General features: G+C 43.7%; 1 protein-coding gene across 1 annotated transcript in view; it reads left to right on the top strand.

Moving 5' to 3' along the window:
• LOC111180067 (glutathione S-transferase Mu 1) overlaps positions 1–25744 on the top strand; it is an 81768-nt gene that overhangs the window by 23663 nt on the left and 32361 nt on the right. Inside the window, 1 exon segment of the mRNA XM_022584133.3 lies at positions 1–25744. This exon segment is cut by the window's left edge and continues 23663 nt beyond it. Coding sequence (XP_022439841.2) covers positions 25414–25744 — 331 coding nt within the window. The 5' untranslated portion in view covers positions 1–25413.

The following is a 25744-nucleotide window of genomic DNA, read 5'->3' as shown; positions in this document are numbered from 1 at the left end:
CATATCTATAGTATATACGCAGACATAATAGATAGACACAGAGATGGCATAGCTCTCATTTTAAGGTTTTAGTTATGAAACAGGTATAATACAAAACTCACTAGTTTATAAATAACAGTTGGAATAAATTAAGCCTACTTGTCTGAGTTTTAAAAGGCCTATTTTCCCTTTTTTTCCCTCTCAGTCTCAGGAATTGGAGATGGTCTAGATAAGAGCGTCCTGAGAAAACCTGGAGAAACATTCACATCTCAAAGGCACAGGGAGATAAATGTAATTTCCCCCCAGAAGGACTTTTGTTCCCTTAGGGTCAGAACTTTGAAAAGATGTTTTTTTCAAGATGGCTTTCTCTAGCTGCATACACACACAAACAATTTGGAGCCCCATCTTGACAATTTCAGGGCGAGATCTCCTTTAGTTCTCATTTAAGTAAGTACTTCTAAGTATTATAAGCTCTGTACATACATAAACCCGGCTGGGGTGTTAGTCGGGGTTTGACAATCTGGCGCCCCTTTTTCTTTTTAGTTGAAGCCTTTGTTTCCCATTTCAGTGTTGGTTTGTCAGGATAAAATTACTATTGAAAATTGTGTGGCAGGCTGGTGTGCTGTTTGTGAGCTGAACTCCTCTAGGTGTCACCCGAGAGTCGTTTCAGCTCTTTTATGTGTCTGGCTTCTCACTGCAGCAGTCTAAAACCACTGTGGCTCTCAGAGCACTGGATGGTCAATCCTTACGTGTGTGTCTCTCAGACAAGCAGTTTTTATTTTATTTATTTATTTATTTTTCAACATCTTTATTGGAGTATAATTGCTTTACAATGGTGTGTTAGTTTCTGCTTTATAACAAAGTGAATCAGTTATACGTATACATATGTTCCCATATCTCTTCCCTCTTGCGTCTCCCTCCCTCCCACCCTCCCTATCCCACCCCTCTAGGTGGTCACCAAGCACCGAGCTGATCTCCCTGTGCTATGCGACTGCTTCCCACTAGCTATCTATTTTACGTTTGGCAGTGTATATGTGTCCACGCCACTCTCTCACTTTAGACAAGCAGTTTTTAAATCACTGAGTGGTTTTCTCTATGGGACCACTGCACGTTTGTGGACTCACCTCCACCACTCCTGTAAATTTCTCAGTTGTCTTAGAAGGCTGTACCCGGCCAGTAGGAGCTCTGTCCCTTATCTTTGGAGCCGAAAGCTCTTATATGATATCTTCACTTTTATTCCAACAAACTCTGTTAAAGTAGCTAATTAAAGAAAAACACCAGGCCAGCCCCCTACCTAGTCACCCAGTCCAAACCCTCTCAGTGTCTTTCAACTGAGCAACTTTCTCACTGTCTTTCAACTGAGAATCCAGGTACCTCTTCCTGCACTGCCTTAAGTTCAGAGAAACCTTCTCCTCATAGCAAGGAGCTTACCAGCCATCAAATAAAACTCAGGATCATCAACCAAGATGTGAGATCTGAAGCCAGGAGAGACTTACCCAGTTGACTGGACTTGCTGATGGGCACAAGGAGACTTTGCTGGTACCAAGGCTCTGGATTCTTGTAGAGTTCAGGTGAAGGAGAGAAGTTTGCTCTGGGTCCCTTTGTGGTCACCAAAACTGTTAACCAAAAGAAAGATGCACAATGTAAGAGCTGTGAGTTTAAGTTTTATTCAGCATCTTGCTGAGGACTGTAGCCCAGAAGACAGTCGCTCAGTAGCTTGGAGTAAACTAATCCAAAGAGGTAGAGGGAGAAGCCAGTTTATATGTGATTGTTAGCTAGGGAATATGTACAGTCAAGCATACATCTTGGCAAAAGATCACTGCTAGTCACAAAGAACAGATACCTCAAGTTAATGATTTAAGTGTTTTCCTGTGTATGGGAAGGTGCAAGAATATGAGGTCATTAAAATTCTTCTTGAGGTATACATCTAAGAGGTCTGCAAGTCCAAAGCACAGGGCATCCTGTTATTATAGTCATTTCCTCTGTCTGGAGCACAGAGTGTGCTGTCAGTCCGCAACTGCAGTGGGTCAATCCTTGTAGAACTGGGTGATGAGCAATGCTCTCTATTCTTCTTTGTTTACACCTCCCTCCATATGGTCCCAGCCTTTCTCTGGCACTTTCTTTGTACTTAGAAGTTTACTTCACTAATCTTATCATGATGTGCAAAAGCCCAAAGGTTTGATACAATGGGTCTTCTGCAGCCCAGTGAGGGTTTTGCGCCCCAATCCACTGCTTTGAATCTTTCCAGCACATTCTTTCTGGCTTATGGTCTCTCTCGGGTGTATCAGTTAACTTGGTGACACCACTTCAAGTGTTTATAAGATCTACTTACACTGAAATATTCTGGCCTTGTGAAGTTGCATTTCTTGCCGATAAGGGATACAACGGACACAAAGCGTTCTAAGAAATATCCACTGTGCTTTGTGTGTGAGGGTCCTTTGCTTACTGCCAAGTTTGTCTAGTATCAGCTCCCACAGTGTTTGGAAACAGTCTTGGATTGTTGTCGGATCTTCCGGTCCTGTGGTTTCACTCTGCAGGCTTTTCAGGCAGTGTGGTGTCCTGGGTAGCACTGGGCCTTGGGGTTGGCTGGACTTAATCAAAAACATTTCAGTGACTTACTAGCTGTGTGTCCTTGGGCAAGTTACTTAATTTCTCTGAGCCTTAGTTTCCTCATCCATAAAAATGGGGGGAGAAATATGTAATTTTTGAGAATTCATTGAGAGATGTTTTGAGAATTCATTGAGAGAGTATATGTAGTAGATGTGATTGGCACTCAGAAATATTGGCTGGGATTATTAGTCAATGCAAACAGACCCCTCCTTTACAGAGGAAGACAGCTTTTTTCCAAACATCTTTGGCTGCCAAGAAGTTATTGTTCCCCAAGACATCCAGGAGCAGAGGTCAGGGAGAGGGGTATTTCAGGGTGCAGGGGAGAGGCGTTGCCACATGGTGCTAGGGACCTGCACCCTCAGACAAAAGTAGGAGAAAGGCCATTTCCAACTTCTGCTGGTTTGAGGAGCTGGGCCCTCCATCTGGGCTGGGTGAGGCAGAGGCAGCGTTGTTCTGAGGAATTAGGTAAAAGGCCCACAGCCAAATGTGGGATCAAACCTCAGAGAATAACAGAGCTTTGAGGGGCCTTAGATGAGCACTCAGGCCCCAGTCTTAGGAGAGTGGCTGCAGACCCCACAGGCAGCGAGCCAGGCCCGGCCTGAGGATGACACACACTCACGGAACGTTCGCCACGTGCAAGGCACTGATCAAAGTGCTTTTCACATGTTAGGAGATTCAGTTTCCCAAGCCACCCCCCATTAATGGCTTTTGTGAAATCCGAACTTTGTCTATTTTGTTCACTGTTGAATTTCACAAGAGTTCCTGCCACATAGTTGATACCTGGTACAAATTCGGTGAATGAACAAACCCTGTGAGGTTTGCCAGAGGAAATTCAAGTATGCAGAGAGATTAAGTAATTGCCCAAGATTCCCCAGCTGGTAAAGGGCCAAGTCAGGACTGGAACCCAGGCCACAGTGAGAAGCTGTCTGCAAGCCTCTGGATTCCCAGTCTCCCCACTGCCTGTTTTCACAGAACGTCTGACCAGTTTCTTTCCCTTCTTGTGACCTGCTTACTTGGAGCTTTTCTTACCTTGGCTATCTGTAGATATTTGTAACCTCAGGAGAGTTACGTTTGGGGCACTTAGCTTCACCTACCCTTGATTTCCCATTTTCACAGAATACAATTTTCCTATATTTCAATAAAAGGTCTGGTTTACAAGTTTGCAGACTCTAGTTTTTCCTGACAAGGGTGTTGCAGGGAATTAGATCTCCAGGGTTGAAGGCTGGTGGATTTGCATCCAATTGGAAATCCTTCTGGGCTGTCCAAGCGTGTTCTGCACGTTCAGTGAGGATGTGAGAAATGGGTGTGATAGTGTCTGAACCTGCCCTTCCTTCTGGGCAGCCTGTGAGGGTGTTATTGAGTCCAAGCTTGTACTGCTCACCACACGACAGGCCAATGAATTGAGAGACGAGCTGTTGGGCAAGGAATAGCGACTTTATTCGGAAAGCTGGAAGACCTAGAAGATGGTCTGGAAGAACCATCTTGCCTGAGTTAGAATTCAGCCTTCTTTTATACTAAAAGGTTGGGGAGTAAAGTCCTGGTTCTGGTCAGCTGGAGGGCATGTGTTAGTTTCTTCCTCCCTGCAGTCATTCACAGGTGGGCCTGGTCAGGGTGTTTCCTGCGAGCTAAACAAAGGTATTTTAGTTTAATGCTCATTACTTGGGAGGCAGGGCTCCCAGAGATGGGCCATTATGTATAATTTAAGCTTACAGGTGACTTGTAATCACTAATCCCTTTAGTGATTAACTTGTAATAGCAAAGTTTCTTCCCTATTACAAGGGGTCATCTGTTAGAGAAGAAACTAACTTGGAAAGAAATCAAGGATAAGCTAGAAAGAGAGTAGCCACCGGTGTGGCTGGGTCTCCACTTCACTTTGGGGGCTCTTCTGCTCCCCACCTCCCTGTGCCATCCCTCCTCTCCCTCTACCCACTTCTCACCATTTCCCCTCCCGCCTCAGCCCCGGAACCGCTCATTCTCTGGTTCTGGAGCCTGGAGGGCTTTGAGCATTGCCCTGCCCAGCCTGGGGATGTTCTCTCCAGTCTGGGCCTCTCAACCCTCGCTGCCCATCAGCAGCATTTGTGGGTCTGGAATAAATATGCAAGTGCCTTGTACCACCACCCTCTCCAGATTCGAATTCAGCAGGTCTGGGGGAGAGTTGAGGGAAGTGCATTCACAGACTCTGTCCACCGGTGATTCTGATGCGGGCCTTGATTGACAAACTGCTCGTCTGTCTTGCCAGGTTTCCTTAACTTGGGATTATATGACAAAGACATGAAAGGGTGCATTTAGAGTTACTGTGCTGATTCTGTGAGAAGAACTAATGTGCTCAGGAGGCTTACTTGGGATTTTCTTCCCCAGCTTTATGGAAGTAGATATAATTGACACATACCATTGCATAAGTTTAAGGCATACAATGTGATGATTTGATGTATGTATATGTTGTGAAATAAGTACCAAAGCAAGGTTAGTTAACAAATCCAGCCCCTCACATAGTTACCATTTCCGCACAGTGTGTGGTGAGAACATCTAAGATCTACTCACTTTGAGTAGACTTTCGAGCAACTTCTGAGTGCACGATGCAATATTGTTTACTATGGTCCCCGTGCTGTACGTTAGGTCCCGGGAATTTGTTCCTCGCACAGCTATAAGTTTGTACCCTTCAACTAACACCTCCTCACTTCCTCCACCTCCAAGTTCCTGGCAACCACCAATCTATTCTGCTTCTCTGAGTTTGGTGTTTTTAGATTCCACATATAAGTGAGATCATACAGTATTTGTCTTTCTTTGTCTGACTTATTTCAATTAGCATAATGGTCAAGGTCCGTCCATGTTGTCACAAATGGTAGGATTTCCTTTTCCTTATTTTTTTCAAGGCTGAATATTATTCCCGTGTGTGTGTGTGTATATATATATATATACACACCATATTTTCTTTATCTATTCATCTGTCGACACTTAGGTTGTTTCCACGTCTTGATTGTTGTGAATAATGCTGCAATCAACACGGGAGCACAGGTATCTCTGTTTTTTTTCTTTTTGTGGTACGCGGGCCTCTCACTGCCGTGGCCTCTCCCGTTGCGGAGCACAGGCTCTGGATGCGCAGGCTCAGCGGCCATGGCTCACGGGCCCAGCCGCTCCACGGCATGTGGGATCTTCCCGGACCGGGGCACGAACCCGTGTCCCCTGCATCGGCAGGCAGACTCTCAACCACTGCGCCACCAGGGAAGCCCCACAGGTATCTCTTTGAGGTAGTGATCTCATTTCCTTCAGATAAATACCCAGAAGTGGGATTGATGGATCATATGCTAGTTCTATTTTTAACTTTTTGAGGAGCCTCCATATTGTTTTCCATAGAAGCTATACCAATTTACATTCCCACCAATAGTGCACAAGCGTTCCGTTTTCTCTATATCCTCACCAGCATTTGGTATATCTTATCTTTCTGATAGCCATTTTAACAGGTGTGAGGTGATATTTCAATGTGTTAATTTGCATTTCCCTGATAATTAGTGATGTTGAGCACCTTCTCATGCACCTGTTAGTCATTTGTATATCATCTTTGGAAAAAATGTCTATTTGGGTCCTTTACCCATTTTTTAATCAGGTTTTTGGGGGTTTTGCTATTGGGTTGTATGAGTTCCCTATCTTGGATGTTACCCTCTTATGAGATATATGGCTTAGAAATGTTTTCTCCCATTCTGTGGGTTGCATTTTCATTTTATTGATTGTTTCCTTTGCTGTGCAGAACTACTTGGGATATTGTAACCTGTATGTTCCCAATCTACGTTGAGATAACGTTTCATTTTTACACCGATTTGTGAATGGCAGGAGCCTCTTTGACCCACGTGCCAGCTCATATATACTCTCTTTCTGCCAGTTGCCCAGAGTACTGCTCTATGTGTGTCTCCTGTTCCCCTGCTCTGACTCCAGGGTGATGGCCTCGAGCCGGGCACAGCAGTCTCCTGTGGTGACATCCTTCATACCCCAGTGTTCCCACTTCAGAGCCTTGAACTGAAAGCAGGTGGAAAGCAGTTAACAAGACCTTCCTCCAAGTGTGAGAATAATGGAAGGAATTACCATCATTGCTTTCATCATTATCTTCACAGCTAACACTGTGTGCCAGGCAGCTCCAACTGCTTCATTTCATCCTCACAGCGACCCAATGAGGTAGGTACTGTTAGTATCCCCATTGAACAGATGAGGAAACTAATCTCTCAACCTCAGGCAGCTAAGCCAAAGAAGCTAGTGTGTCTCTAGGAGGGTTTACGGGTAGCAGCCACAGGCACAAACCTTACTGAGAGTCCCATGTAACTCTCAGAAGACTTTAAACAGGAGATGCAAATTCAGCCTCTATCAGCATGGCTCCCCACACCTGGGATTCCAGGTCAAATTGCCTCACTCCCCACTCCATCCCTCCCCCATCCTTCTCTTCCAGTCCTCTGACCATTAGTGGAGCCAATGGGGAACAAATATCCCCTTCGGGTAAATCCTCTCCCTTCCCCACTTCAAGGTGTGGTCTGACTCCAAAAACTCATGTTTGACAGGTGTCACCGTTCACCATTACTTTTCTCAAGGTTTGAGTTGGGGCTTAAGTAAGCACTAAAGAGGGACATCCCAGCCCAGCTCTGAGGCTCTCACCTTGTCTGGGACACAAAAAGTAGCCATAAGATTAAAGCATAAGCACCTACTAACCCTCAAAGTATGAAGGAGGGCATGTATCCCATGTTAAACAAAGTGATCTCTTTAGACAAATAGGACAAACAATTTCTTATGGCAGTTCTTTTGTTTTTGGTCTTCAAAATCTCTTTAAAATGCTTAACCAAAAGCTGAAGTTCGTGCAATGGAGTGATTTTCCAATTTTGGTTTACATTTTGATGTTAAACCATCAACAAAAAAGTGGGAAGGGAATTAGAATAACATCACGAGCTAATTCTGATTAATGTCTAAAGGAGATGATCAGGGAGACAGTTTCTCACGTTCTGTAATTGCGCTAGCTAAAGAATATTTCAGGGAGGAAATTTTTGAGTCTGAATTACTTTTAGAAGCTAGCTTCCTAACACTAATTAAAGAAAGCTCACTTGTGGACAGTTGGGGATTTTGTTTGTTTTATTTTATCTATTTTTTTTTAATTAATTAATTTTTGGCTGTGTTGGGTCTTTGTTTCCGTGTGAGGGCTTTCTGTAGTTGCAGCAAGCGGGGGCCCCTCTTCATTGCAGTGCGCGGGCCTCTCACTATCGCAGCCTCTCTTGTTGCGGAGCACAGGCTCCAGACGGGCAGGCTCAGTAGTTGTGGCTGACGGTCCTAGTTGCTCCGCGGCATGTGGGATCTTCCCAGACCAGGGCTCGAACCCGTGTCCCCTGCATTGGCAGATTCTCAACCACTGCGCCACCAGGGAAGTCCTGTTTGTTTTATTTTAAGGTGCCTCTCAAATGAACAATTTGTCCATCGTAAAGTTCCCCAAAAGTGGCCAGTGGAATTTCAAATTGTCTGGTGAAATTGTGCCAGTTAGAAAGATACACAGGAATGAGCATTATAGTGGGAAAGGATGAATGGGGCTGCTGTTTGGCTTGGAGGGGGGCACAGTTTCAGATGGAAAAGCCAACATGAGAACTATAGTGTGACCATCCATAAAAACATTCAGTGTGACCTGCACCTCTGGGACTTGGTCAAAGACCAAGCATCACCCAGCTGGAGTCGGACAAGAGCTCCTGCATCCAGGCAGACAGAACTAAGGTGGTTTCTAAGAGGAGGGGAAAGATACAAAAACACGGGTTACTAAACATAATTTTAATTTGTCCTTATTTCTTAAAATGCCAGTAAAGTAACAGAATATGGATGCTAATGCATGTATATTTGTTTTGGCCACCTCAAAATGTTTACATGCTGTGAAATAAATGCTCATAAAAAAAAGCTGGATGAAGGGCTTCCCTCGTGGCGCAGTGGTTGAGAGTCCACCTGCCGATGCAGGGGACGCGGGTTCGTGCCCCGGTCCGGGAAGATCCCACATGCCACGGAGCGGCTGGGCCCGTGAGCCATGGCTGCTGGGCCTGCGCGTCCAGAGCCTGTGCTCCGCAACGGGAGAGGCCACGGCAGTGAGAGGCCCTCGTACCGCAAAAAAAAAAACAAACAAAAACAAACAAACAGCTGGATGGCTTCTAAACTTTCTTTCCTCTGAGTTTCTCTTGTGTCTAAAAACAAGAAAAAATATTTGTTACTCTAATTAAAGATAATAATTAGTGTAGTTAGTTAATTGTCCTAGATATAGTAATTGCAGAGAGATATAGGTATATATACAGAATAAGAGGTGATTTTCTGTTTATTTAGAAAAATTATTACAATTTATTCAAATGATAAATTTAATATGACACATATTGTTTTAGTTAATATACAGAGAAGTTAATTATATTTTAAAGCTATATTTAAAAGCTTTAAATTATCTATTTTATATTTATATATCTACATATGCCTAAATACATACAAATAAAGGAATATTAATAGATCCTTTACTACAATCTGTTACAAAAATAATGTACCAAAGGAGTAAAATTAGAATTTGATCTTTCATGTAAAATGACTAAATTATTTTATGCCCAGATTAGCAGAGGTTCCTTTTATTTTTTTAACCAAATGATTCTCATAACTTTCAGTGCTTTTCTCATACTCTTAAATCATTTTGTTGGAAATTCTCTTGGTTAGCCCTTACCTAATTTTGTTTGTATTTTAAAATGCTATCACAGATCTAAATTCACCCTTAAAATATAGACCAGTCCAGAAATTAAATCAGCTCCAAAGGCTAAAATACTTGCCCTCAGCTTGGCCTGCCAGCTGGTTAAAAAGTAAAAGAACAAGCATGTATACTAATGGTAGATGTGCTTTTGGGGTAGTCTGCAAATTTGGAATTCTTTAGACGTGAAGAGTTTTCTAATTTTGACAAAACACATAAAAATTGGACAAGTTATGAAAAACCTTTTAGCTGATTTGCTGTTACCTAAAGAAATAGCTATAATAAAAGTAGAACTTCATTCAAAGCACCAAGACCCACCACCTCCTGGTAATGCTTTTAGCTGACCATTCTGCTACATAAGCAGTGGTAACCAAGACAATTGCTCCTGTAATTGTAAAGAAAAGAGAGGCCTTGGAGAAATTCAAAGAGGCTATTCTTAACTGTCAGAGACAAATCCCTAATTTGGAAAAATGGAAACTGGAAAAATTCAGAAGTGGGGAAAGTTGCATAAGGATAACTTTTGGTGCTCTCAGAATGGCTGACTCATAACATCAAATAATTTAAATTGGAGCTTAGCAAAAATGCTTCATGATATTACTTATAGGAGCAGATACACTGACAATACTAAACAAACAGTGGTGGGGTAACTTTAAAGATATTGACAAAGATGTTTTTAAAACACATCCTACTGCCAACGATGTGTTCCTGGTAAATTGTAAAAGTAGGATACGGACAAGGACCAAATTCCAATCCTCCAAATGGACTTTATACAAATGTCTCTTGCAATGGATTATAAATACTATGTTCTGGTTATTTTCTGGTTTCTTCTCAGAGTAGGTTAAAGCTTTCCCTTGCCAGAGAGCTTTGGCTCTAATTGTAAAAAAAAAAAAAAAAAAAAAATCTTTTTTTGCTTGATTTTGTTTTCTGGCCTGGGGAATTTCCACTTATCTCTCTAATAATGACAGACACTCATTTTACTGGTACCATTATTAAGGAAATCTATAATGTTTGCCTTTTAACTCCAAATCTTACTGTTTTTATCATCCACAGTCCTTAAGAAAAATAGAACTAAAGGAATTCTAAATACTGAAATTAATAAGTTCCCTTAAACTTCCATGGCCTAAAATATTGCCATTGGCTTTAAGGTGTATAAGATCAACCCCCTCTGGGACTCACAGTTTGATCAACCCCCTCTGGGACTCACAGTTTATCCCTTATGAATTAATACATTTCTGGTCCATGCCTTTAAAAGTTTCACCCTCAATCTAAATTCTATCCTACTGCAATGAAATATGATCAAGCACTACAAGGAACAGATACAGTACCTCCAGCTTTATCATCAATGGTTACAAGCTACATTTCCAAACCACTCACTTACCATTTGCAACAGGAGATTAAGTGTTCTGGAAAAGATACCCGAGATAAACTGCCCTTGAACTTAGATAAAAATGACCTATTAAGGTACAGTTAAAAACAGACCAACAAAACTCCAAAGTATTGATCCTTAGGTTAATATTTCCCACCTCAAAAGATAAACACTTCCTTCTGACTACTGGATGTCCATTCCACTGGAAATCTTTTTTTTTTTTTTGCGGTACGCGGGCCTCTCACTGTTGTGGCCTCTCCTGTTGCGGAGCACAGGTTCCGGACGCGCGCAGGCTCCGGACGCGCGCAGGCTCCGGATGCGCAGGCTCAGCGGCCATGGCTCACGGGCCCAGCCGCTCCGCGGCACGTGGGATCTTCCCGGACCGGGGCACGAACCCGTGTCCCCTGCATCGGCAGGCGGACTCTCAACCACTGCGCCACCAGGGAAACCCTCCACTGGAAATCTTAAACTGAGATTCTTAGGAATCTTCCAGAAGTTGCTGACTTCAGAAGTGGACAGCTTCTGCTCAAGACTTCAGGTCAAGATTAATACTCTGATATTGGGACTTCCCTGGTGGTCCAGTGGTTAAGACCGCACGCTTCTACTGCAGGGGGTGTGGGCTTGATACCTGGTCAGGGAACTAAGATCCTGCATGCCGCCCAGCCAAAAAAAAAAAAAAAAAAAAGATTAACATTGTGATATCAATTTATCAACTTATGTCAATTAAACAACTAATAGCATCGATTCTATTTAAGAAGATAATTTAATTACTTTGTTTTCCTGAAAAGGAAAGTAGTACTTTACCTTTTGGTTTGGAGATGTATTACAAGGATTGAAAGTCATTTTGTTTCTGATAATTGCCTATTTGACAGTTGGCTAATGTATCATGTCCTGAGTCTTTTTTAAAAAGATTTAGATGTGTTATTTATTTATTTTATTAATTATTAATTATATTTATTTTTGGCTGCATCGGGTCTTAGTTGAGGCCCACAGGCTCTTCGCTGTGGCATGCGGGCTTCTCTCTAGTTGTGGCGTGTGGGTTCCAGAGCGCGTAGGCTCTGTAGTTTGCGGCACACAGGCTCTAGTTGAGGCATGCAAGCTCAGTAGTTGTGGCACACGGGCTTAGTTGCCCCGCAGCATGTGGGATCTTAGTTCCCTGACCAGGGATCGAAACTGTGTCCTCTGCATTGCAAGGCAGATTCCTTACCGCTGTACCCCTAGGGAAGTCCCCATGTCCTGAGTCTTAAATATGACTGTACCGCCATTGTCACATCAGATAGTTCAACCATTCATCCTGCAACAGAAGGAGAGGAAAAGATTAACTTCAGTTTAACTGCAGACTACACTCAATGCACAGTCTTCTGCTCTTAGCAAAATCTCTGGAGGAAATCTGGATTTCCTGAATTAACGTCCTGTGGTCTGACTTTGTCTGTCCTTGGCCCAAAGACTGGGGCTGGGTGTGGCGCTGAGAAAGAAAGAAAGCAGTCCCTGGCGTCCGGAACTGATCTGACATTCAGAGCAAGACCTCAAAGTTATTGCAAGCTGCTCTGATGCTGACAGCAGGACCCTGTTCTCTTCTTCGACCAATAATCCCACAGAGTAAAAACCTCACAGTTACTCTGAGATCATGATAAAATGAAACAAAACAAGATCACTCCATCATTTTACCTAATCACAGACAAAAACAAGGTCACTGTGTTACCCACAAAATACCCAATCACAGAATCGCCGCCCCCATTCCCCATCCCCTGCAAATTTCTGACAGCATTAAATCTAGATGTAGGCCCTGCTTCCTTGGACTTCTCCCAGATTAGCCAACCAGAACCCAAATGCCCTGATAGAGTCTTTCTAACACTCTTCCTGAGACACTCTGTGGGTCCCTGAGTGTTCTCCCTGGCTGCAAAGATCAATAAACCCGCCTGGCCACTGCATCTGTGTTCCTGGTGGCCTCTGGCTGGAGGGCAGCGACAGTGCCCACCATTTAAAATTCTTGGCCCATATAGCAAAACAGTTCTGTGTCTGGCGATGTATGTTGTTCAGTGTTGCTTTCTTTTATAACAGTTGTACTTCTCAGGTGCCCATGTCTCTCCCTTGCCCACTCTGGTCTCTCCCTTTTTGCAAGAGGCATTTCAAGAGACATAAAAAGACATACAAAGTTTTAAAAAGCAAGGTAATTGGGAAAAAAGTACCATAAAAGGAAGAGAAATAGTGCTGAGTCAGAGGCCAGATTAACACAGAATGAACATTGTGAGACCTTGAGTTCTTTCCAAATGACAAAATTTGGGGGTACATTTCCTAGAAGTAAAGGCAAGGAGTGAAGTACAATTTGTTATGCAATTCTGTACCTATACAATTTTGAAAATGAACAAGTGGCTTCGGGAAATTGCCCCTGTTCTGGTAATGATCCCTTAGAGGAATGTTTCCTGCAGGACCCTGTTATGGTGAATACTATCCACATTATTCACAAGGGAAAATTCAATGACAGGTTTCAGGAGGCTATTTCTTGCAACATCCTTCTAAAGAACTGGTTTAGGATCCACTGAGCTGAGGACTGTCTTCCCCTCCTGGCCAGGCTGTACATGGCCTCTTGCGATCACACCGTGTAGGGCATCACGGGGCTCCCTGCCACGAGGGGCAGTGTCACAGTAACCCATAGCTGCAGGTCACAGCAGGAGCACCTGTTTCATGGTGATGTCAGAGGGTCTCCGGTCCCATAAAGGGGACTTTCCCCAGGCTCTCGTATAACAGCAGGCAGAAGTCAAAATGCCAAAGCTCTGTTCTGTTAAAGACGTTTTATGAGTGGCCCCTGAAGTGTGGTCAAGGTTAAGGTGGTGAATTTTATGTTATGTGTATTTTACCTCAATTAAAAAAAAAAAGGTGGTCTGAAGACTCACTTTCTGAAAGTCTGTCTTAATCCAGTGTTACAACCTAAAGTATCTAAAGGAATGAATGAACTGCAGAAATAATATAAAGAATATTATTTCTTGCGGCAGAGCATTTGATAATTACCAAGTGGCAGAGTTCAGACTGAGGTCTTCTTACCAAATCCTGGAGTGTGGATATTCCGTGTTTCTGATAAGAAGACAGCATATTCTGTGAAGCAACTATTCAACCCTGGTCCACGAGAGAATCACCCAGGGAGGTTTTAAAACCACAGATGCTACCACATTCGGGGATTCGTACTTCATTGCTCTGTGATGGGGCCCAGTACTGTTTTAAAAGTTCTTCAGGTGATTCTTGTGCAGACAAGGTTGAGAATTATTGCTTTGAAGTCAGCAGAGCTTGAGGAAAGGCTGATTTTTATTTTTTGTTTTAATAAAAGTTAAGCAACACAACCAGGGCATGTGCCTGGATTAGAGGACAAGGGATTGCCTGTGTCTCTCTGATATAATTTCCATCTTCTCGTTCTTAGTTGAATCCTCTTAAACGACAACTTTCTTTGCTTATATTGGGTATAACACTTTAGAGTTTGCAGATCACTGTCACTTGATTTGCATAGCCACCTTATGAGATAGGATGGGTATAATAATCCTTATTTTCTAGGTGAAGAAAATCTCCTTCATTCAGCCTGAAGGCACCAATTAACCAACTAGCCACCCAGTGTGGGCGAGGAACGAGATAGAGATGCCTCACTGATGGCCCATATCCTAAAATCCTGTGACACAGCCCACTGTCACTAGCTTGGGGGGGTGTTCCCCACATCACAGTGGCCCTTGGCCATTTGGTCCACTAAAGGAACCAGTGTCGTTCCATGGATGCGCTGGAGTATTCTTTTAGGCCCTGCACACACTTGCATAACAAAATATTAATGGTATATACAAGTCTGCTCTGAGAAACGGACTGTAACCCAAAAAATGTCAGAGTGGAGGAAAAAAGCATACAGACTCTATTTCATCAATTGTGAGGTGCATTTTTATTTTATGGACAAATAAGAAGTTTTAGAAACCCTACAATGTAAACAACAAAGTGCTTTTGACTGTAAGGCATCCTGATTTTATCTTCTTTTTTTTTTTTTTTTTTTTTTTTGCCGTACGCGGACCTCTCACTGCTGTGGCCTCTCCCAATGTGGAGCACAGTCTCCGGACGTGAAGGCTCAGCTGCCATGGCTCACGGGCGCAGCCACTCCGCGGCATGTGGGATCTTCCCGGACCAGGGATCGAACCCTTTTTCCCCTGCATCGGCAGGCAGACTCTCAACCACTGTGCCACCAGGGAAGCCCCTATCTTCTTATTTTTTTAAACTTTTTATTTTATACTGGAGTATAGCCAATTAACAATGTGATAGTTTCAGGTGCACAGCAAAGTGGCTCAGACATCCATATACATGTATCCGTTCTCTCCCAGACTCCCCTCCCATCCAGGCTGCCACATAACATTGAGCAGATTTCCCTATGCTATACAGTAGGTCCTTGTTGGTTATCCTTTTTAAATATAGCAGTGTGTACAAGGACATCCTGATTTTAGAGATGTTAGAATGTGGAAAAAATAAGGGCATCTTAGAATCAATAAAATGGGTACTTCTCCCCATCTCCTCTTTTTATGCTCCATAAAGAATGTGATCCATATTTTCCTAGGACCCAATAGTCCAGAATTAAAATGGGGTTGCTGCGACTCCAAGTACCTGCATTTTAGGAGGCCTGCTCCCTCCCCATCTCCGTCATTTCTGGGAGTCTCCACAACACCTCGGCCTTCCCACTTGGCTTTGTTTCAGCCTCTCCTGTGAGGCTGCTGCGGTTCTGAGGGGTGCCCTCCCCAGGCAGCCTCCGAGAGCGCTTTAGCTCAGCTTGCCGGCAGTTCCTCGAAGGCTCACACCAGAGGACTTTTCAGTGCTCATTTCAAACGCCACATCTGAGAAGTCGAATTCACCATGACTCCCTGCCGCCCCCCGCCCCCGTCATCAACAGTAAGAAAGGACATCGCCATGCTACGGCAAGGTTTTGGATTTTCTTAAACTCAAGCCGGGATCCCTGAACTACCTTTAGATATAGGGTCTAGCTCACATCGTTAAGTGCATGTTGAAATGTATGGATGGACTTCAGGACCCAGTAGTCTCTCTATTCTGCAGCCCAAAGAAAGCAGCACAAACATACCCTCAAATCGAGGGAGGCCTAAGTGTGGAGGGAAGAGAGGCAGCTCCCCCTCCCCCAGCCCAGCACCTGCCATTGCCCTGGCTGTCCTCAGCTGTCTCCTTGACCATGGGCTGTGGCCGCCAGGGGGTGGTGGTGAGCTGAAGAGAGCTGAAGAGGCGTGCCTCCTCCCACGCCCCTGCAGTTCCTGGAAACTGCCCATTGCATCCTGTTTCTGTGTCCTCCCTCTGCTCAGAATGGTGACACCCACGTCTGAGTGCACCTTCCAAGGTGCCGCTCATACTTGGCTCCCTCAGACTTTCCTGACCATTCTCTCCCACGTTCAGACTGTCCTCCGGACGCTGCCACGCCGTGTGGCCCTTCTTTGTGGATTTCCTCATACTCTCCACCAGCGCCATCCAGTGGAAATACAGACGGTCCCTAACTTAACGATGGTTTGACTTTACGATGGTGCGAAACCCCTACTCATCCAGTGGAAACCTGCTTTGAATATTGAATTTTGCTCTCTTCTCGGGCTAGTGATGCGCGGTATGACACTCTCTCCTGATACTGGGCTGGGCGGCCAGTCAGCGGCTCTCAGCCAGACACGCGGTCTCCGGGGGTAACCAACCGATGCACTACCACCATTCGGTGCCAGACAACCATTCTGTGTTCCACTTTCAGTACAGTATTCAGTACATTACATGAGGTAGTCAACACAATTATAAAATGGGTTTTGTGTTGGATGATTTTGCCCAACTGTAGGCTAATGTAATTGCTCTGAGAATATTTAAGGTAGGCTAGGTGTATTAAATGCATTTTCAACTTACAGTGAGTTTATGGGGACATAATCTCTCCAAAGTCGAGGAAGACTAGTATAATGCTAGCCACCTGTTTAATTTTAATTGTTCTAATAGCCGCATTAAAAAGTAACTTTAATAGTATGTTTTATTTAACCCAATATATCCAAAAATTATAATTTCAACATGTAAACCAACTTAAAATGATTAATGAGATATTTTACAAGATTTTCTGTCCCTACTAAGTCTTTGAAATCTGATGTATACTTTATACTTAGAGCACGTCTCAATTCAGATCCTAAGTTTTCACTAGAAATACTTTAACCTGTATCTAGATTTCAAAACATTTACAGTTGAAAAAATTGATTTACATACCCAAATCATCCCAAATATACCTAAAAGATTTCAGACTGAATTGAGTATCAGTTTAAGAACTTAAGCTAATTAAAATGAAATAAAATGAAGATTTGAGTTTCTCAGCTGCAATGGCCGCACTTCAGGTTCTCCGTGGCCACATGTGGCTGGTGGATCCCACGTGGCACAGCTCAGTTCTAAACCATAGGCTTCCTGAGGGTAGGGATTGTTTCTTTGCCTTCTCAGAGTCGTACGTGGAGCCCAGCACATAGAGGTAACGAAATGTTTGTTGAATGAGTGACTAACAGAGTTGGGACTTCTAAGAAAGGTAAAAGCAAGAGGATAACAACGTATTTATAGATCAAAGCCTGCCTGGATCAGTTCAGTTCACCAGGGCATTTCTCTGGAATACAGCTCCTTCACCTAAATCCTTTTAGATTTTAGAGAACCTTCTCCCCAGCACCAACCCAGCTCTTGTTTCCGCCCACTCATTTGGCTTCTAAGAGCTTCGAGAGCTTGGTTTTTCAGATCCCCAGGGCTAAGAGGTAGAAACAGATTTCACTTCTTCCCCAGATGTTTCCAGCTAGAGGCTCTGCATTTCCCAGGTCTCAGAGCACCTGGCAGGCCAGGCGGGCAGGAGTGGGTGGAGCCACCCTAGCAGCCCCTTGAAGGGCGGTCCAGGAGGAGTTCTGTGCTCCAGCTGCAGCTAAGGCCAGTGGAAGCATCCGTTCTGTCAGCGATGGCCCTTAGGGACAAGGGAGCAGAGAAGACCAGGGGGACATGTCCTCCGAGTCAGTCTCTGTAGATGGGAGCCCAGTGGATGTTTAGGTCCTTTCTTCCAAGCCAGAAGGTGCTTCTTGGAAGGCGGGTGGAGGACAGCCAAAGACACGAAGACGGGAGGATTGTTCACTCCATCAAGGTCAGTGTGGGAGGAAGTAGCGTGAAGGTTTTAGTGTTAGAAGATGAGGTCACATTAATCTCTCCAGGTTCTGAGGGAATTATTAATCCTTGAATCCCCTGCTCATGTTATGCACCTGAGGGCCATCCTGTCTCAGAGACCAGGAGACAAAGTTACAGGAGCAAGTTAGGAAATTCGAGAGGGTCCCAAAACCAGGCTAAGGAATTTTAAATACTCTCTCCTCTAAGAGGAGTAATTAGAGCCTGGCCCAGGCACCTCCCTCATCAAGCTTTATCCAGTTTTGCTGAGTCATTCAGCATCTCCTGCAAGTTACACAGGCACCTTCTGAGCTCCTTTGTTCTTCTGGGGTGCCTCCTGAGTTTGCACCTTAGGGAAGCTGTGGGCCTCCTTCTGAAACAGAAGAATATTGTAGAGACAGAGTGAATGACGGGGCCTCCTGAGGGACAGGGGTGGTCGGGTGGCAGTGAGGGGAGTGCAGCAGAAAGAGCATAGACCTTCGGGAGAGCCAGGGCCAGGCTGCGTTCCAGCCTTTCCTAGCTATGTGAGCATGAGAAAGTTGCTTAACCTCCGTGTGCCTCAGTTTCCCCTTTTTGTTGCAAAGAAGTTGGAAGAAAAGCTGAGATTTAGTTCACAGATGCTGTCTTCTTTGTCATATTAACCCCACAGAGCACAGCTGTCACGGGCCTCCCTGGGCAGTCTGTGTGTTCAGTGCCTGTGCTCTGATGGATTCCAGACCTTGAGTCAGGCTCTTCTCCTTCCCCACGCTCAGGGCCTAAAGGAGAATCTCTGCCTGCAGAAAGCCAGCTGCTCCTTCCAGCCCAGGGCAGAACTGACCCCGGAGCCCTGGAGAGTTCCAGGCGCCCTTTAAGGCCTCAGCTGCCCACTTCTCTTCAGTAAGTTTCCTTGCACTTGCCCCAGTTGGCTGCTCTCTTCTGCTGTCAGGGTCACTGAAGGGTAGTACCCTTGCCCAGTAAATGGGTCCCCAACTTAAGAGGGGAGTTGGGGCAAATGCTGTGATTACTTCTGCTTTGAAGAGCTCAACTAGACCTCTCACCTGCTATACCTAACCCTGAGGTTGCTCTCCACTGCCCTGCCAGCCTGGTATGGAGGCCTCATGGCCAGCTGGGCCCCTTACTGCTGTCAGCTGCCGCAGCTGGCCTGGCCCCAGCCCCAGATATGTCTGATTGCCAGGTAAAGGCTGGCCAACACCTGCTGTGTCTTGTCTTTTTCCCTCCTGGCTACCTGGACTCACCAACTGGCCCTGCTGCTGCCAGGAGATTTAAAGGGCCAGTGCCATGGTTTTTCTCTTCTCCATGTTTCACTTTTTCTCCTTTTGGGAACCAGATATTTGAGGTCTAGGACATTCAAAAGCAACCATATATATGGGGGAATTTAGAAAGGCACCACACAGACCTTACATGTACATCTCAGACTGATCCCTGACACAAAGACACCATATAGCAATTGAAACGCACACACACACACACATATATATACACTACAGCAACTTCTGAAGCAGGGTGAGAATCTGATCTTTAGAGTTACCACATTATAAGATTCAAATATCCATTTTTAAAAAAAATCACAAGGCATACAAGAAACAGGAAAGTAAGGCCCATTCCAAGGGGAGGGGGGTGGTAAATCAGTGGAAACTATTTCTGAGAAAGACCAGATGATGGACTTACTAGACTTTAAGTCAACAGTCTTAAAGATGCTCGAAGAGCTAAAAGATGTGGACAAAGTTAGGAAAACAATGAGTGGAACTACCATATGACCCAGCAATCCTACTACTGGCATATACCCTGAGAAAACCGTAATTCAAAAAGAGTCATGTACCACAATGTTCATTGCAGCTCTGTTTACAATAGGCAGGACATGGAAGCAACTAAGTGTCTGTTGACAGATGAATGGATAAAGAAGATGTGGCACATATATACAATTGAATATTACTCAGCCATAGAAAGAAACGAAATTGAGTTATTTGTAGTGAGGTGGATGGACCTAGAGTCTGTCATACAGAGTGAAGTAAGTCAGAAAGAGGAAAACAAATACCATATGCCAACACGTATATGTGAAATCTAAAAAAAATCGTTCTGAAGAACCTAGGGGCAGGACAGGAATAAAGACGCAGACGTAGAGAATGGACTTGAGGACACGGGGAGGGGGAAGGGTAAGCTGGGACGAAGTGAGAGAGTAGCATGGACATATATACACTACCAAATGTAAAATAGATAGCTAGTGGGAAGCAGCTGCATAGCACAAGGAGATCAGCTCGGTGCTTTGTGACCACCTAGAGGGGTGGGATAGGGAGTGTGGGAGGGAGACGCAAGAGAGAGGGGATATGGGGATATATATATATATATACATATAGCTGATTCACTTTGTTATACAGCAGAAACTAACACAACATTGTAAAGCAATTGAACTCCAATAAAGATGTAAAAAAAAAAACAAAAAACGAGTGCACAAAATGGAAATATCAAAAAAGATACAGAAAACATAAAAAAAGGAACCAAAAATAAATTTTAGAACTGAAAATTACAATAACTGAAATGAAAAATTCACTGGAAGGATTCAAAGGAAGGTTCAAGAAGGAAGAAGAAAGAGTCAGGGAATTCCAAGTAGGATAAATTCAAAGAGATACACACCAAGACACATTATAATCAGACTATTGAAAGACAAAGACAAAGAGAGATCTTAAAAGCAACAAGAAGGAAGTAACTCATCACATACAAGAGCTCTCCAAAAAGATTATTATCAGATTTCTCTTAGAAACCTTGGAAGCCAGAAGCAGTGGGTTGACACATTCAAAGTGATAAAGGAAAGAAAAACCTGTCAGCCAAGAATCCTATATCTGACAAAACTGTCCTTCAACTATTAAGTAGAGATTAAGACATTCCCAGATAAGTGAAAGCCGAGAGAGTTTTTTATCACTAGACCTCCCCTACAAGAAATGCTAAAAGGAGTCCTTCAGGTTGCAATGAAGAGAGACTAGAGAGTTATGTGAAGCCATGTGAAGAAAAAAAGACTCCTGGAAAAGGTAAATACACGTGTAATGATAAAAGCTAGTACTATTATAACTTTGTTTTATAACTTTCTTTTTGTTTTATATATAATTTAAGAGATTAGTCCATTAGAAAATAATTATTAGTCTATGTTTTTTGACACACATGTATAAAGATGTAATTTTGTGACATCAATAATCAAAGAGAGGGGACAGAGCTGTATAAGAGCAAAGTATTTGAATGCTATTCGAATTAAGCTGGTAGATATTCAAATTAGAGTGTTGTAATTATAGGATGTTGAATATAATCCCCAATGGTAACTACAAGGAAAAATAGCTATAGAATATACACAAATAAAAATGAGAAGGAAAATGAAAAGTTTCATGACAAAACATCAACTACACATAAAAGACAGTCATGCAGGAAATGAGGGAGAAAAAACTCTAAGGCAAATAGAGGACAAATAGCAAAATGATAGAAGTAAGTCTCTCATCAATAATTTATTTAAATGTCAATGAATTAAACTCTCTAATCAAAGGCAGAGATAAGCAGAATGCCTTAAAAAACCATGATTGAACCACATGATATCTACAAGAGTCAGACTTTAGATCAAAGGCCTAGATAGGCTGAAAGTGAAAGGATGGAAAAAGATATTCCAAACAAACAGTAACCAAAAGAGAGCAGGGCTATACTAATATCAGACAAAATAGACTTTAAGTCAAAAAATGTTATAAGACAGAAATAAGAACATTATCTATTACAGAGTGTTCAATAAAGCAAGAAGATATAAAAATTATAAACATTTACACACCTAATAACTGATCAAAACCTGACAGAATTGAAGAGAGAACTAGTTCTACAATAATAGTTGGAGACTTAAACGCCATGCCACCATGCTTTCAATAATGGACAGGACAACCAGACAGAAGAAAAGTAAGGAAACAGAGGACCTGAACAACATAATAAATGAACTAGATTCAGCAGACATATTAGAACATTCAACCCAACAACAATAGTGTACACATTATTCTCAAGTGCACATGGCACAATCTCCAAGATATGTGGGGACACAAAGCACCAGGAATTTAAAAAATAGATATCATATCAACTATCTACTTCAACCACAATGGGATGAAGTTAGAAATCAATAACAGAAGGAAACTGGAAAGTCCACAGATTTGTGCAAATTAAACAAAACATTGTAAATAATGAGTCAAATAAGAAATCACAGGGGAAATTAGAAAATACTTAGAGGTGAGCGAAAATGAAAACACAGAATGCCGACACTAATGGAACACAGCAAAAGCACTGCTAAGGGGGAAATTTACAGCTAGAAATGCCCACATTAAAAATAAAAGGATCTCAAATAAACATCCTAACTTAATAAATTAAGGAACTAGGGAAAGAGTTAAACCCAAATCTAGCAGAAGAAAGGAAATAATAAAGATTATGGCAGGGATAAATAAAAAAGGGAATAGAAAAACAGCAGAGAGTATCAATGAAAAGGTTCAGGAAATTTCTTTGAAATGTTTAACAAAATTGACACACCTTTAGCTAGACTGACTAAGAAAAAAGGGAGAAGATGCAAATTACTAAAATCAGAAATGAAAGATGGGACAGGACTACTGATTCTACAGAAGTAAAGATATCACAGCAGAATACTACAAACAACCATATGTCAACAAATTGGATAATCTGAATAAAATAAATATGTTCCTAAAAACACAAAACCTAACAGGACTGAAACATGTAGAAATAGAATTCCACATGTTATTTATTTTAAATTTAATTGCTTTCTAAATTCTTGAAGGCTTGGTTTGTATTTATTTATTCTTAATACTATAGACATGTAGAAAATTTATTTTCTATATTCCACTATCACAGAAGCTAATAAATTATGATTTTTATTTTTTATTCAGATTAAAAAATATTCTTTACATCGTGGATTACCAAAGTTTACCCAGACAATATTTTGAAAACCTTTAAAAAAATTAGTATATGGTAGGACATACTTTAATACTACTGTTGATATTTATTTAGTGTGTTGTTTTGTATTCTGTGGCTATTTTATACAGAATTTTTAATTTACTTTGAGAGTTCATAATGTCAGCAGTATAGCTGGAAGGATGGAATGCAGTGCAGAGTCAGACTAGAGACCAAATTCTCAACTGAATATTGGACACAACATGTTTTGATGTCCTGCACAGTGTTCTCTAAAATATTAGAACTTATCAACATGCTACAGTCAAGAGAGAGCACATGTAAATCCAGAAGATGTGGCCACATAGGTGCTGAATTTCAGCGAGGCAACCACTGGCTGCATCACGCCCTTCAGCCCACTCTCTGGTTTCCCAAGTCCCCACTGCTTGCTACTGCCTTTCTCACACCCACTGCACCTACGGGTGTGACCCCTGGGCCTGGGGGCTGAGTCTGACAGCCTACTCGGCCAGCCCTCCTCATCCTCCTGCAGAATTGTCCTCTTCCTCCTGAAGGGGCCACCTGTGCTCTGGGCCGTCCCTATGTCTGCAGTTCCTTGTCCTACCGGGCACTGCCTCTTTCTTCTGCCTTCAACCCCTCTCCCTCTTAGTCCCTCTCAGTGTTCGAACACTTAAAATCTCTTCCATATTTTAAAACCTGTCCTTGTATTTTCCAGCCTTAAAAAAAAAAAAAAAGAATGAATGGATGAATGCTAATGTAATAATATCTGTTCTACATATTTTAAATATTATGACTATTTAATGTGAGTTTAAGAAAGTCATTTTCTCAGTGGAATCTGGTCATGTTTCTTTTCCAAGCTCAAGATGTGTAAAACTCAGAATGACAACTTCTTTATATTGTGAAAAATATAACTATTGAGGGCCCACACTTTTGTGTGTGCATGGCCACCATCGCCTCCCTGTGGGCAAACCGAGCTAGGAATCCACCTGACCCTGAGCTGCATGCTGAGTGTGGACCTCAACCTGGAGCCCTGAGGACCAGCAAGGTCAGAATGGCTGGAAGCATCTGTCATGGGGACTGAGCTCTGCTGGTCTCTGGTGACACAGTCTCCCGGCTCCCCAACTTAGCAGAGATGTGCAGACTCTGACTCTGTGATTTAACAGGGATTAGATAGAATATATCTGCTTTCCTCAAACCCCGACTCCATACTCTATCTTGGTGGTCAGAAACCTTCATTGAATACTGGGTTCATACCTTTCTATCCTTGTAAAGTGTTAGCTAATTTTAAACTTATTTTTCTGTAGTGTACCAACCTTGCATTTTAACTTGTAAAATCCATTTGCTTTTAAAAGTCCTTCTCATCTCTTTTCATATATCCATTACCTTGTAATATACTTTAAACAAGGGAAAAGTGAACCCAGACCAACCTTGTCCTATTCTCCTCATTCTGAAATAACGTTCAAGCTTCAAAGAGGAAAGTTGGCAGGTAGGACATTGTTCTTGAGGAGGTTGTATCACAGAGCGTCATCAAAGGCCACCTGAGCCACCCTCTCCTACACAAAACCACACGTGGGTCAGGAGCCAAGGATCAGGGCAGGAATCCGTGGACCTGGGCAGCCAAGGTGTGCTGGGCCCACTCTGCCTGTGGTCCTGTGCCAGTCCTCCAGGCTCCTTGCTGGTCCCCCCTTCTGGCCCCCCTTGCAGCAGGAGAGGCTCCTAGCTGCTCAAAGGACAGCCCTCTCCCCCCCCCAACTCAGATCCCTCTGTGACCACCACAATCCAGGTCACTGACCCAGTCAACCCAGTCAACGTGAGGGTCATCCAGCTGGCTGTCGGGACATCTCTGGACTGCACCTGGATATCTTCTTTGCTGGGCCTGGTTCTGAATTTAGAGTCACTATTTAGGCCATAAAGCTACTCGATTAATTAACAGTTGGTCATTATCACTCTTAGGCATACGACTGAAGGGACGAGTCCTCCATAGTCCCTGAGAGGAAAGCACTGACCACATTTACTTTTTCTGTACCTTGTCGTGGGTGTTTCTTGTATACCATTGATAGTCTGTTCTAGAAGATATGCTGCTGTCAGGGATTATAAAGAGTCGGGGGAGCGTTAGGATTGCTTGGAGTCCTCATCTTCCTGTGCTAGTGGCTCGTTTAAAGTTTCGATATGAGGGACACCACTCTTTGGACTTAACTTGGCAGTCAGAGCCTCCCAGAGCCCGGGGGAACTCGGCAGCCCAGGAGCAAGCCTGAGCGATTCCTGGGAGGGCAGGGGAGGTGGAAGATTCGTGCTCTTGTGATTCAGGCTTGTTCCCCGAGCGCACTGCCAACTCCCCCGATTTACCTGAGATCTGACTGGGGACGGGAATCAGGCTGCCCTCAGCGCCCTGGCGTCCAGAGCTCGGCTCCCGAGTCCCCGCGCCTGGAGGGGGACACGAACTATTTCCACTGCTCTGGGTGCAGATACCGCGCTGAGGACCCCGGGTACCCCGGGTCGCAGGAGGCCTCGGAGATTGGGTAGTAGTTGGGGGCGGGGCGGAGAGACGCGGTGGGGCGTGGCCTCACTCAGGCCACACCCAGGCTTGATCCAGGCACCCGGATGAACTTCCACAGCGGTTCGGAGACGGTACCCCGGTCCACGAACCCTGACCATGGCAATGATCCGGGGCTACTGGGATATCCGCGGGATGAGCGCGGGTCCACCAGGGCGGGCAGGGAAATGCTGCGCAGCTGGGGACCGGTTCGCCAGAAACTTCGTTTGTGGGGCTCGCTGCAGCCCAGCCCCTTCCCTCCGCCTCTCCTTCCCAGGTCGGGGAGAGGGTTGGGAGCGTGGGAGGGGACCCGGAGCACAGAAAGTCGCGCGGTTAAACCTCATGTCTGTCCTTTGTCCCGGCTATTTCTCCCAGCTGGCTCACGCCATCCGCCTGCTCCTGGAGTACACAGACTCAAACTAGGAGGAGAAGAAGTACCCGCTGGGGGACG

The sequence above is a fragment of the Delphinapterus leucas genome, chromosome 1, assembly GCF_059928025.1.
Source record: "Delphinapterus leucas isolate spDelLeu-1000000601 "Yukka" chromosome 1, BTC_Dleu_Yukka2, whole genome shotgun sequence".
Lineage (NCBI taxonomy): Eukaryota > Metazoa > Chordata > Mammalia > Artiodactyla > Monodontidae > Delphinapterus > Delphinapterus leucas.
This window is presented reverse-complemented; position numbering and strand designations above follow the sequence as displayed.